General features: G+C 33.4%; 1 protein-coding gene across 2 annotated transcripts; it reads left to right on the plus strand.

Moving 5' to 3' along the window:
• Positions 1 to 5,643: 5,643 nt before the first annotated feature.
• Positions 5,644 to 13,661, plus strand: LOC140770589 (putative disease resistance RPP13-like protein 1). Of its 2 annotated transcripts, none has more exons than XM_073111845.1 (4): positions 5,644 to 5,770; positions 5,913 to 5,991; positions 9,739 to 13,188; positions 13,310 to 13,661. In XM_073111845.1, the coding sequence occupies exons 3-4, from the start codon at positions 9,910 to 9,912 to the stop codon at positions 13,385 to 13,387; spliced, it is 3,357 nt and encodes a 1,118-aa protein (XP_072967946.1). In that variant the 5' UTR covers positions 5,644 to 5,770; positions 5,913 to 5,991; positions 9,739 to 9,909; the 3' UTR covers positions 13,388 to 13,661. The 2 variants fall into 2 exon arrangements, with proteins under 2 accessions (XP_072967946.1, XP_072967945.1); XM_073111844.1 differs by having other exon boundaries at positions 5,913 to 5,980.
• Positions 13,662 to 15,105: the final 1,444 nt, after the last annotated feature.

A 15,105-nucleotide genomic window follows, 5' to 3' on the forward strand; every position in this document is an offset into this window, starting at 1 on the left:
ATAAGTAACACAAGTTATGAGCCCAATATCCACAAGGTTGTTCGGTCTTATTCGGATCACATCATTCTATTATGCTTCCACTCATTTTGTCCTCAAAGTGATGGGTATATGAGTTACTTTTTTAATCTTGTTTGACTCAATTTGGGCAAATTGGTCTAAACTAACATTGCTAGTTTAACTCGGTTCCTTTGAGTCCTTTTGAAGTTGAGCTCACTATGGTCTCATGTGAGTTGCCGGTGGCCAGGGTAAATTCAGAGTTTCTTCCTCAGCTCAGAGTATAAACTATAAATAATTAACAATTAGAGTGTCAAATATAAATTTTCCTTTTTTAAGATAGCCAATTATTTGAAGTGATCGGATTAAGACCACTAAGTTTCCAAGGTAGCATCTTAATTCTTAATCCTAATATGAGCCAAGAAGAATAAAAGATAAATCAAGTGAGGGCAGAAATTAACTGTTCATTGATTAGCTGAAAATGACAACCATCATCATTAATTGAGCTTGTTCCTTGATAAATGAGGCAACCTTATTATATCACCCTTTTTATGAAAAGGATAGTGGTGATTAGATCTCTGCATGATTACTTTAAATTGTAAATTCAATTGAACTATTTGAAAGATTCATTGAATTAAAGACACAAACACACACCAAAAAAAAAGAAAACTTTATCTTTTCTCTAATTGGCCATATGTTTGGGAATTTTGGTCAAAGTAACTAAGTAGGTATATTACGATTTCTATAATAATAAATTACTAACTTACTTAACATGACATTCAATTCAATTCAATTCAAAAATAAAAAAGTTTATCTACTCAAATAAATAAGTTTAAACTTTTACTATTTGATTGAGAGGCTTACAAGTTAGAAGGGTAAAAACTCGCAGATATAACATAGTATTTGCGTACAATTCTTGCTGAACAAAAATAGGGCAATAAGTAAAGTAGAGAGTTGTTGTCTAACTGTGACATACATAATAGATAAGCAAATGATATCAGTTCTTCGTCATTCAATCAATCTCTTTTTATTGTTCAACGAGTGGAAAAATAAATATGTGAAGCCAAATGTGCAGTTCACTTCTACTCTAACTGAGCTATGGAAGAGTTAAACAAAATCTTACCTTGCAGGCCATGTCCAAAAAGCTAGCTAGTTAATTTATAAGAACCTTGTTGGTGCACTAACATCCTCAGATTTAATAGGGATGGGCAATCTCTATTAACATAGTAACGGATCTCTGAGTCTATAAGGTTTTGTTTGCTTTGAGTTCAAAAATTCTTAATATAGTTCAGTAATTAAATATTTTTTTTATATTTAATTAAGTTCGGAACTTATTTACCTATTCAACTCTCGAAAATGAAGTTGGTGTAATGGAAAACTAAAGGTATCCTCCCTCATATTAAAATATATAGTAAGTTGCTCCAAGAGTGAAGGGAAAAAAAAAGAATAACCAATATTTCTAGTCAATTTTATGGAACATCTTACAATCTAAACCGTTGGATGTCGGATAAAGAAAAAGAACTTAAAGGTAAGTATTAAGTTATTTGACCTTGCACCACATTTGGAATATTTTAAAAGTATGAGGTATGAATAAATGATTTTCTTTTAGTGCACTTGTGGAAAAATTTGATTGTTTTCTTCAACCTATCTATGCACTATCTTAAACTTATTAATGTAATTGTGATCTATTGACTTTTATTTGTTTTGTCTATCTATATAATGGATTCAGTTATTAGTTCTATGTAATTATAATTTATAAAAGTAAGTTGGTTTTTATCGGTATATATATAAAACTATTATATTATTATTCATTAAATTCAGTATTAGTAACTAAAGGATTTTGGTCTTAGTTAAGTCAATTTTTTTTATTATTAACTCATAAATAATATTTTAGTTGTTTTATTTATTATGTAGATATTATATTTCTTTGTGGGTTCGGATAAGATAATAAGTTGATCCAAGAATTAAGAGTAAGATTATGAATGGAATGAGATTTAATTTTGTGATTTCTTTTAATTTAGAACATTGAATTTATATTTATAATATATAATATATATATATATATATATTTCAATATACAACAATATGTATATTGATATTAAGCAATGTAAGTTAGTATTTAAATTTTTTTATATAGTATTAGTATTGATAGCCCTAAAGTGTTTATTTGTGTATTGACATGTACATCTTGTTTATAATCTGTCAATTTTTTTCCTTAATTGATAAATATATTTACAAAATTTATAGATGCATTTTAAGATTTTATAAAATCTATAATGTATCTACAAAATTCATACATAATAGTCATGTATGTATAGCTAGTGAAATGTTAGTATGAGTATTTATGGATTTCACAATTATATCTATATAATTGATAACTAGTTTTGTAGAATTCATAGATATTATTTTTAAATCCATAGTGATGTGATTGGGTTCGACCAAGTCAACATGCAAGGGATATTGGGTTTGCTAAGTCAAACATGTTTATCTAAATTAGTTTTTTATTATTTTTAGAGAATTTTACCCTTAAGCTCATGTAGTCGAACATCCAACCAATGACATTCGAATGGTGAAACATAAGAGCAGTCTTTGTTAAGGCATTTAAATGCTCAACCAAAGGTATTCGAACACTATAATCTAAGAGCAACAGAATGTCAAAGCATTTGAAAGCTTGGACAATGACGTTCAAACACCCTAACCGAGGAGCAGTTTTCATCTAATGGCGTTCGAACACTATCTAGTGGCATTCAAATGCCCTACCCAAGAGTATAGTCCGTTCAATGGCATTCAAACTCCCAATGCCTAGATCATCTCGCATTAGGGTTATTATGAATAATTTAGAATTTTAGTTAGCCTTTAAATATATAGAAAGCGGCCATGTGGGATTATGTAAAACTATTGATATTTTTAACCTTCTTCTACCTCTAGCCTCCTCCTCATCTCTTCTAATAATCTCTTTCGATTCAAGGCATATGTCATCACGCCGATGCCATTTCTTTTCTTCTCGATTGTCAATCCTCTTAGTTCAGTAGGGCTAGCCATCTTCTTCTTCCCCACCCTTAAACCTTGGTCATCTTCTCCCCCTTCTTTCTTTCTATATTATGAATCTACCCCATATCATCATCATCTTTATGATCCATTTAGCTCTCATCTTCTAGATTTCACAATCTCCACTAATTCCACCACCAAATCACCCACCACTATTACCTTAAATAAACCACCTTAGCCTAGTCCCCAACAATTGGTATCAAAGCAGTAGATCTTCGAATCATCATGACCACCACTAGATCCACGACAGCAAGGCACCTTAGGGAGACATCCATGGCAGCCTTCGAAGGGAGAGAACTAAAACCCAACTTGCCAGCGATAGCCACTTTTCACAATGTCGAGGTCCGTCGATTTGATATAGATGATGAGATCAATGCGAGCCTTATTTCTAGATTCGCAAGCCTTAATTCTAGTGTTGCAATGGCTATACATGCCTCAATAGCATTAATGCAAGTCGTCATCTACTCACAGCTTTACCCCAAAGCATTACAAATCCTCCTTTGCAACCGAACCCCACTATCACCTTTGTCACATGATGGAAGATTATTGAGGTACACACCACCACCAATGGAGCCTTGTTGCCCACACCAATAACTAGGCATCTTGAAGTGGCCACTGATCACCATCAATTACTAACTAAGCCACCAACCAATGACAGCAAAGATTTGATGCCTTGACGGCCCAATCTTATCGATATAGCTACCTAGCATTGTCTTCCTTGATTTGATCAACCACCTCCTCACCTTGGATGTGCTCTTGCAACCCTTGGGGACACCACTAGTTCAGGCTGCTTAAATTAGCTTATATTTCCACAAACCAAACTGGGGTAATTTGCTTGTGTTCGAATCCTAGCTGAGCCCTAACTTGAGTCGAAGCATAGTCTATCATGCATCTAGGTCATTGCCACTCTAGTTCTTCCACTTTTAGGTTTGGACGTGCCTCATTTGACTCTCAACGCACCAAAGCACTAATGAACTAGCTCACATGTGTGACCTAGGCCAAACATGAGTCTACCCTAGATTGTGGGTAAGTCTAGTCCTAGCTCTAGACTAAGTGGTTGAGTACCAATTAGCATGCTACATTGAGCTACACTTGGGCAACCCTAGCCTCCTCCACAAGTTGTACGCTCTTGGATATGGCTCGGATGTTGGAGAAAATGTTTCCGCAATTATGAAAGATTTGGAAACCACCATGGATTGTTGTAAACATGAAGTGACTTACGAGCTCAATGAGCAAAGCGTGGTGAGTAATATGATCCGGGCTTAATTGGGTCACCTAATGGTGGATACTAGGTTCACTGGGTCAAACCTATTTATCTAGATTAGTTATTTTTTTAGTTTTGGAAAACTTCTAACCTTATTCTTATGTAGTCAAATGCCTAGCTAAAAACATTTTTGGACAGTGGAACATAAGAGTAGCCTTCATCAATAAGTTCAAAAGCTCAGTCAACAATATTTGAACACCACAATCTGAGAGCAGTAGAATGTTGAAGTATTCGAACGCTCCAATCTAATAGTAGTCTTCATTCAACGGTGTTCTGACAACGTCTAGCAGCATTCGAACGCTCAAACTCGAAAGTGTTGCTCGTCTAACAACATTCAAACGCCAGACTCCGAGGTCATTCCATATTAAGACTATTTTGAATTATTTTAAATTTTGGTTAGCCTCTAAATATGTAAATGGCAATCATTTGGGATTACGAAAAACTATTTACATTTTATACCTTCTTCTCATCATTTCTAATCTTCTCCGTTGAGCCAAAGCTGACGCCATTCTCTTTCTTCTCAATTGTATAAAATTTTTGTTATCGTAAAAGAAGATGATGTTACTAGAGAGATAAGAAAGGAGAAGCAAAAAAACCTAAAGGACAAAACTGCAATAAAATATTGTGGTAAGATGATGATAGCCTTGTATTATTATATATAAATATAGGGATACTATATATGGTTATTTTATACTTAGAATGGACAAAATCATAAAAGATAACTAAAATGGGTAAAGGCAAAAAAAAAAACGGGAAAATAATATTGATATTTGGTGCAAATCTCGATAATTTCTTCGATTATTATTTTAACCTACAATAGATAATTTGAAAAGGGGGCAAAGAAAATAAGCAAACGAATCAGTCAGTCCATTAATATATAGTTGAGAATGGTTAATTTGTATCATCAAACTTTTTTGGAAGCAAATTGTTAATAGAGTATGCATTGAAGGACGAGTTCTGCTGCCAACCGGTTATTAGTTTTACCATTTCAAATTCCTTCTTTATGTTATCTTCTGAAAAGAAGAAGACATCCCAATTAATCGTCTCTAGTTTGACATAATTAAGTAGTTGTCTAACGAAACGATAGAAATCTTCCGCAATTGTTTAGGACAAATTGATGCAAATCATTGCAGAAAAAAGATTAGAAAAGAGGTGTAGACTTTGTTTTCCTGATTAAAGATACATTGCATGCATTCCATTGACTTTTCTCTTGTGTGTGTGGTTTTCTTTTTTCTTTTTTCTTTTTCTTTGTTGTTGTTGATGTGAATACTCGTGTTGACTTGGATGGCTATATATGCACATCCATCCTCCCATATCCTTGCCATCTTCATGGATTGGTCTAAGAGAGCTGGGTGTTATCTCCTATACGTAGCATTCGCCAAGCAAAAGTATAGGATGTATATAGACGTTGTTAACATGCAATTGTCTATGACGTTGCATGCATTATAAACGTTTGCTTACTTGGTACGTAAATTTAAGTTGAGTTAAATCCCCAAAGAATCATCTAACAATCGAATTTAATTTATTGGTGATGATTCTCTAGCAGATATCAATGTTAACATAGATGTTTGATCTTATGTTTCTCTTCTTCTTCCTTTTCTGACAGGGTCTGACTCAAATATATGGATCATCCAAAGCACGTTAGCATGAATGGTGATTGCCATAAATTGCCAGGTTCTTAGTCGGTTGTCATCCGACTTGTTTTTATTATTTTTCTTCATTATTCTTTTACTGTAATATTTATGTGAATTTTCTATCGGCATATTCATTTTTTAGTTAAGATCATAGATTTGACGTTGACCCGATCATAGGTCGAGTCACTGAGTTATTGGTTCAACTAGTGATTTATTGGTTCAACTAGTGATTTATTAGATAGGATCGATTATTTTTAAACAATATTTAAATAATATAGATAGTTCTAGCTAAAAGTATGTTATTTATATTGATATCCTTCTAGTTAGTTTTGAAGTTAAATCAATATAAACTATATAAGGACACTAAGAAAAATACTTGAAAACTAAAATAAAGATTTTTTTTTTTTATCTTTTTATGTTTAAATTGTTTAAATTTTAATTATAGTTACGAATCGGATAAACTTACATAATATGTTCAAATAAGATCTAGGCATTTGAACTGATCGGTTGTTACGAATCAGCTTGATCCAATTCGTAACGGTTTTAGACAGATAGATTTAAATATGGGACTTTCAAGGGTGATGTCAAGTGATCTACTCATTGGATCCTCTTGAACTTTCGATATACTTTTGATCTAGAAAAGAGCTTTCCAACGGATCTAAGACCATAAAGTTTAGTTAGTTAGATCTAGATATATCAACCAAGGAGTGGTCAGAGATTAGGAAAAATATTCATGAGGTTGCTGATCTTACCTAGATAGCTCCATAATATTCGAATACCTAATTTATACTGTATGAATATTTTTCTAAAACTACGCAGAGCTGAATTTAGCTAATTAAATAAAATTTTAATTAAACCACATAAACAGAATTAATTCGATCATCTAAATAATATTTTAATTTTCTTTATAATAAGTATTTTTAAATTTGACCATCTAAATAATAAAATTAATTTATTCAATCTTTGTTCGTATCTTTTTGATAGAACTCTAATCAATATTATTTTATATATATTAGGTAGCTTATTTAGTATTCTATAACTTTATCTCTAACGAGTTTTTTTAAATTCTCAGCTCAAAAGTTTAAAATTTATTTAAACATTATACCTTTTAAAACATAGCTTAATATTTATTTAAACATTATACCTTTTAAAAGTTACATTGTTTCTAACAAATTAAATTGGCAGACTTAGGATCGATAAGTAAGTCTCGCTTACATTAGTGGCTTGAATAAAATTTCTTATTTTTCTTATAGTTTTTAAATGAACTCAGATCGATATTATTGTATATACGTTGAAAAGCTTATTTACTTTTCTGCACCTTCATATCTTATGAATATCAAATTCAACCATTTTAAAGGTTTAAAATTAAATTTATTCATTTAAATAATAAAATTATCTTTCTTTTGCTTTTGTCATATCTTTTCAATATAAATTTCAATCCATACTATTTTATATGCGCTCCTGAGGCTTATTAAATTCTTTAAAACTTCAACTCTAATGAGTATCTTCCTTCAAATTCAACTATTTAAATAGTAAAATTATTTTTATATGCATTTGAAATTTTTTATATGCTTTCCAAAGTTTATTGAGTCCTCTGTAACTTTATTTCTAATGAGTATCCTTAAATTTTATTATTTCAGAAGCTTTAAATTAATTTAAATATTAGGAAAATTTATATATAATACTCTGTATTTTAACAAAATTATGGTTTATATTCTATATTTTTATTATTTATAAATTGAGCCCTATGATTTGGTGAACATGTGTAGAAAACATCCTGAGTTATAACACCATTTGCACGTATGAGAATATTCCATCAAATTAATTTTTTTTTAAGTTTTAAAATGACTAAAATATCTATAGTTATATTGGGTAATTATAGGATTTTGTTAAGTTTAACTAATAAATCTAACGGATCTGTAACGGTAGGATGTTTTCTGCTCATATTCGCTAAATCATAGGACCCAATTTGTAAATAGTAAAAATATTGGATGTAAACTACAATTTCGTTTAAATACATGGTGTTATATATAAATTTCTCTAAATATTATAACTTTAAAAAAATAGAATTTAGTTGCTACTAATAATTTATGTTGGCTAACCAATGTAAGTGAATAAACTTTAGCATTTTTCTCATATATTTTTTATATGAAATTTGATCGATATTATTTTATGTATTAAAAAGTTTATTAAGTTCTATTTTTCTCATATCTTTTTTATGAACTTTGATCGATATTATTTTATATGTGTTGAAAAGTGTTTATGTAAAGTAGAAGTATGAAAGCTACGTAATTTCCTTATTCAGGTTTAAAATCCTCATAATCAGATTTATCAGGGCCGTCCTAAGTGGCTTGCATAATCTTACTTGCAATATTATCAAAGTCATGCCAAAAAATTTTCAAGGCTAACAAAGAGATATAAATTATCAAACAAGTGTTCTACTTTTATAGAGTTTATGGCATTATTTTCTAAAATTTATAAGGCAAAAACTTAAGAATTTTCTTTGCAATTCTTTATTTAGGAATTCTTACACATGAGTTTATATATCACTAAGTATCACATAAAACTCATAAAACTTGGTATAAAATGTTCGAAACTTATTATTTATAAGTTAGACAGCTTGATAATAGATGTACCATCATAAGTAGTCTCAAAAATATCTCATGCATCATCGGCTATTTTACAAGTAGAAAATCTAATAAAATTTATTAAGATACTGCTTTAATATTTTAAACAATTTTTTCATATTTATAGACAACCAAAACCTTTTATCTAGAGATTTTAAATAGGCATGTATTTTAGCCTTTTAATAGAAATAGTTTGTTCCATCAAGCAAAGAGATCTAATAGAAACAAGGAGGTTTGTCACTCTATGGAGAAATCCATTTTCTGATATTAATTGAAAAAAAATAAATGTCTTAAGAGATTATCTGTATGACACACTATTAATATAATAATACAAAATAATAAGTGTAGAAAGATAATTATTTAAAAATTCTAAACTTAAGTAAAAAACTACGAATCCAAACTCAAATATAAATTTATTACTAATAACTATAGCAATTACATGAATAACGTATATACTGTTTGTTAATTTTCACGACTATATCAGTAAAATCTTGCTTGCTCAAATCCATAATATATCATTTTCTGTAATTTGTTCCCTAATCTCAGTAGCCCTCGATGAATTTTTTTCATTTTAATGATCATCGAAACGTAGTTCTTTCAAATCCAATACAAATACATTAAGTAGAAAATAAAAATAATTCTAACGCATTCCATTCAGAACCAGGATGTGATCTTCAAAATCTTCTCTAAAAGAAGATTGGACTGCTCCAGTGATCTAAAAAAGATAGACAGAGTTAGATTATATATACTTCCTACAATAATAGTCAATTGCACGCCATTCAAAAGTTTACAAATTGGAATTTGAAAAATCAAATCTAACCCCATGTGTTCAAACCACTTTCATTAATTAAACATCAGAATTCCATGCATAAAAAATCTCTATCTTATCAAATTAATTAAACATCAGAATTCCGTGTGTTTATTGATAGCATATACGTTGTTGAGCTAGTTCTATCCTTTCTTCACAAAGAGAGTAAGATGGGATGGGGTTAATCATATTAGGCTTCTTTCTCTCTACATTACATTAAGACAATATTATGATTCATAAGATAGACACTATCTCTTTTTTTCACTTTATTAAGAAGAAATATTATGCAGTGTTTAATATGATTCTCGTTTTGTCGCCTTTCTTCTGAGTTAACTTATGGAATCTTTAACACCTTCAATGCAGAGGTTGCGGAGTTATATATCTCTCAATCCCTTATCGATACATTGGTACTTTCCATCTCCATTAGGCCTCTGTAGAGCTGGGCAGTCTCCTGTTGCCTTTTTCTACACCTTTTTCTCTTCCAATTTCCTTTGAAAATAGAGGAGGTGAAGTTCTCTCTCTCTCTACTTCACAATGGCTGAATCGCTTCTACCAGAATTTATTGCTAGAATGGCCGAGATGGCATTATCTTACCTGAGGAGCCAGTACAATTGGAGCTCCAACATGAGGAATGATTTTGGGAGATTAATAACTACCAGTGAAGAAATCAGTGCCGTCGTTTCCCGTGTTGAGAACCGACAGATCGTGAATGGACACGAATACCTTCTAAATGAGATGAAAGAAGCTGTGTACGAGGCAGAGGACATGAAGGACAAGTTTGACTACCTACACCTGAAAGCTCAGGAAGATCGTAGAAACAAAAGGGTGAGATATCTGACATCCTCTGGTGTTAGGATTTGCATGCGGTTAGTTGGTCTTGACGATCTCCAAACAAGCTTATCAGAGTTATGCAAGAAGTTAGAGAGAGTAAACTCTTTTGCACAGCGTCTCCCCCAGTTAGCACAAGTTGATGCTGCAGAAACTGGGAGAACAAGTGCTAATGGAGAAGTCCAGAGACAGACGGCCACAAGCTCCTTAATCTATGCAGAGGAATTTATCGGACGTGAAAAGGAGCAAACGGAGATAAGGGAAGCACTTTTGGAATCATGCAATGAAGCTGAATCTTCTAGTAGGGCAAGCAATGGTGGTCCTACCGTACTCTTCATCGCCGGTGATTCAGGGTTAGGGAAGACAACCCTTGCTCAGCACATCTATAACCATGTAGATATTAGAAGTAATTTTGAAATCAGGATGTGGGTTCATGTTTCTGATTGCTTTGATGTCACAAGGCTCACAAAGGATATATTAGAAGAATTAGGTACAAGAAATGATGCCAGCCATAGCTTCAACACCATTCAAGCTACGCTAAAACAAAAATTGGATTCCAAAAGGTTCCTACTTGTTTTGGACAATTTATGGGATGACATCAAGATAAGCGAGTGGAATACTTTTACTAAGTGGAGGACTCTCCTTGCACCTCTACAACATGGTAAAAAGGGAAGCGCAATCTTGGTGACGACCAGAATGAGCTCAATAGCAGAGCAGTTGTCCTCAAGGGAAAGGAAACCAGTCTATTTGGGACCCTTAAATAGTAAGAGCAGTTGGTTGTTTTTCAAAAAAGTTGCATTCCGTCCTGAAATCGCTGATTCTGAGGAGATGAGGGAATTCAAGCATATTGGATGGCAAATATCAAAGAAGCTAAACGGGTCTCCATTGGCGTTGAACATTGTGGCAAACCGATTGAAACATAACACGGACTTAAACAAATGGAAAAAATTTCTAGCAAATGCCTTATCAAGTAACAGTTGCAAGTTTCCTCAACAAAATAAAGAGAACAGTCTCATGGATTTATTGACATCAAGTTACAATAGCCTGCCACTACACTTGCAGAGGTGCTTTTCCTTTTGCAGCTTATTTCCAAAAGGTTGGGTCTTCCAACCTGACAAGTTGGTCCATATGTGGATAGCAGGGGGTGTCATAAAACCTCAGGATGGAAATGAAAGCGATTATACTAGAATGCAGGATCAAGGGCTGAGCTATTTCACAGAATTATGTGATAGCTCATTTTTCCAAACACTCTGGCCTGGTGATGTCAAGTACTATGTTATGCACGACTTGATGAATGAGTTGGCAGTGTCTGTTTCAAAGGGTGAATATCGTCGGATTGAAAGTAGTGATCCTGCTACAATGAAGATCCCCTCGACTGTTGTTAATATATCTATCACGGTTAGTGAATTGGGTCGACTTGAGAGCCTGACGCAATTGAGTAAATTGAGGACCTTATTAGTTATTAATTCATCTGAGGGATGCTCAAAGGCTCCACCAAAAGAAGATCATCTATTCAGAAAGCTCAGAGCGGTTCGCATATTGGACGTGTCTGGCTACTGGTTGAAGCAACTGCCTCAAGTGATTAAGCCTTTGATTCATCTACGGTACTTGGCTTTTGGAAATTCTTTTGCATCACTACCAAAGGGATTGCACAGGCTCTACCATCTACAGTACCTTTACGTCCACGGTAAACATGTGAACATCACAATGAGGCATTTGGAAGTTCCCCACATTCAAGAATCCGGAGAATTGTGCTCTGTAAAGAATGGTCAAAAATTTGAAGAGGCAAGCGACACAGATTGGCTTCAAGGGACACTCAGAATCAAGTCTCTCGAGGAGGTCGAAAGTAGGAAAAAGGCTCGCAACATCCAATTGCAGAAGAAGGAGCGCATAAAGAACTTGGAGCTTCAATGGGATCCCTCTTCTACGAGGACTTGTGAGAATGATGTAAAAGTTCTTGATGCCTTGAAACCACATAAAACTCTCTCGGTGCTAGCTATAAAAGGAAACCGTGGTTTCAGGTCTCCCAGCTGGTTGAAGAATTCTTGGCTTGAGGGACTAAGTTCACTACATCTAGTGAGCTGCAAAGGGTGGAAAGAGCTCCCACCTTTGGGAGATCTGCCACTCCTGAGGATTCTACATATAAGAGGAATGCACGCAGTCACACGCATCGGTCCTCGATTCTTTGGCGACAAGGGTAAGGTGAAAATTAGATTCCCATCCTTGGAGGTGCTAATCTTTGGGGACATGCCAAGATGGGTAGAGTGGACCGGACTACAAGGCACTCAATTGTTTCCTTCCCTTCGTAAATTCGAGATTTGGAGATGCCGCCGATTGATGGGAATTCCTGCTTTCATTCCTCCCCGGGTATTTAGAAAATGGAAGGGTGATAGCTTGCGCATCTTGCATCCCCACCACGTACAGGCGATCGAGGAGCTATTCATCATAAAATGCGATGAGCTTATGCCGGCTAGAGGACTCGTAGAATTTATCTCCCTAAGAGAGCTATATATAAATAGTTGTTCACGACTGTTGACATCTATAAACAGAGAACAGAAGTCCGGAGAGGGAGGCGGTCTCCTTCCTCCATCCATTGTATATCTTCAAATCTTCCACTGCGAGGTTACATCCCATGTACTATCAAGATGCTTCCAGAGTCTGACTTCTCTTTCCAACTTGACAATGGGATGCATTCATAATCAGGTGCCATGGGAACTAGACTTGCAACATTTCAAAAGCCTTAAGTTCTTGGATATTTCAGCATGTAGAAACTTAACAACATTTACAGGGGTGGGCACCCTCACTTCCCTATTCATGTTGAGTATGTTATACTGTGGAGAGCTCTCATCCCTACCGGCTGAAATGAGCTGCCTATCATCACTTAGGTATTGTATGCTTTATGGTTGTAATCCGGCCATACAGCGACAGTTTGATGAGATGAGAGGCCCTGAGTGGGACAAAATTGCTCATATCAACACCAATTTGGTAACTCTCTCTCTCTCTCTCTCTCTCTCTCTCTCTCTCTCTCTCTCTCTCTCTCTCTCTCTCTCTCTCTATATATATATATATATATATATATTTGGGTTAATACAGACTAGTTTTGCAGGAAGAGAATGACATGGATGAGCTAAGTAAAATCTGGATTGACAAACTATCAAGGATGATGAGAAATGCAAATGTTTAGCAAGTTGTGATAGAAGTACTACTTGCAGAGAAAGACGGAGAGAAATTACACTAATGAATAATGGAGATATCTCATTTACATGTTGTTTGTTTGTTGCAATAATTCTGGGAGATCGGTTTGTATGTTATATGTTGAATAATCTTTTCCTTATCTATTGATATTTGGTCTGTACTAAATGAACTATATATCATCAACTTTGGGATATTACTATATTACCTATTAAGATTCGCTATCAGAGTGCGTGTTATTCTTATAATAAAGAGAATGCAACTAAGAACGTAGATGAGGTAGACATGTTGTAAATAAGATGGTTGAGTTTATTTTTGAGTGGTCGATAATGGTTTATATATTTCCTAAATGTTGTACATGGATGACATACTAGAAAAAGAGCCTTGTAGAACCTTTTATAATAAAATTTACGTACTTTATATTATAGATGCGTCTAAGAGCTCATTTTTACTATTTTAATAACTTTTTTTTAAAAATACGCTGAGATCAATTAGATGGTCCGATAGAGGTTATAATTTTACTCTGTGAAGTCAAGGATAGCACATACTTGATCACAATGTCAACAAATTCTAAAATATTATAAGGGTACTTCTTTTGTTGAGAAAAAGCCTATAGACTAAGTAATTCATTCAAAACCGAGATTATTGGTCCAAATCTTACTACGGTGAAAAAACTAAAAACTTAGACGCACATATATATATATATATATATATATATAAATCCTAGGCAATGATTTCAACATTTTATTTAAGTTAATATACGGAATAAATATTAAAATGAACATTAAGATTTTTACGTGAAAAAACTCAAACAGGAAAAAAAAAACCACGGATTTATCTCACTCAGTTTATAGGCTTACACAATTACAAGACTGAATTGTAAAACAACTCGTCAATCCCTACGATTTTGTTTCACTCAATCTTGCTCGCTAGAATCCGCAATTCATCGCTTTTCATGATTGATCTCCAATCTTAGTAGCCATTGAGATTGATTTTTCGTCTAGATAACCCTTAAGACGAAAGCTTTGGAGCGTTCAAGAAGAGATGGATCTTGTTGGTGGAAAAATATTGTAACTTTAAGAACTTTATTTCAAAAACAATCACTAACATTTTAGGTTAGGGCATTCCACCCCTTATATAAGTTAACAAGATAAGACCAAATCTAAGTCAAAAAAGAACTCTCGAAAGTCCGAAAACTTGCATGCTATGTGGGTGTATTCAAACGTGGCTCGAGGGCGTTTGAACGGCCAAAAAACATTCTCTATATGCAAACGCTTGATTTTGCGTTTGAACATGATGCGAACGCGATGACTTATGTTCTCTAAAACTTGAAAATTTTCAATTTGGATCTTACCAAAACTTGTAGATATGCTCATGAACATGTGTAAAAATATTTATATTATTTTGTACATATTTGTTGACATTAAAAACCTAACAATCTCCTCATTTGGTAATTTGTGATAAAATATCTAGTTTTACAAAAATTATGAAGAATCTTGAATGAGCATTCAACATATTTGAAAAATGTAACACCTTAAGCCTATAAAAGTAACATGCAATCCAAGATCAAATGAAAATAAGATGAAGTAAAGTGATCATACAAATAAGCAATAAACATATATGATCTAAACAGTAATAAGCATTCACTTCAATTAACATACTAAGCAAATAAGTCATTCAAACACAGTTTAGCACAGTTAACATATCAAA

The sequence above is a fragment of the Typha angustifolia genome, chromosome 11 (genome assembly GCF_048772165.1).
Source record: "Typha angustifolia cultivar Huaian chromosome 11, ASM4877216v1, whole genome shotgun sequence".
Taxonomy (NCBI): domain Eukaryota; kingdom Viridiplantae; phylum Streptophyta; class Magnoliopsida; order Poales; family Typhaceae; genus Typha; species Typha angustifolia.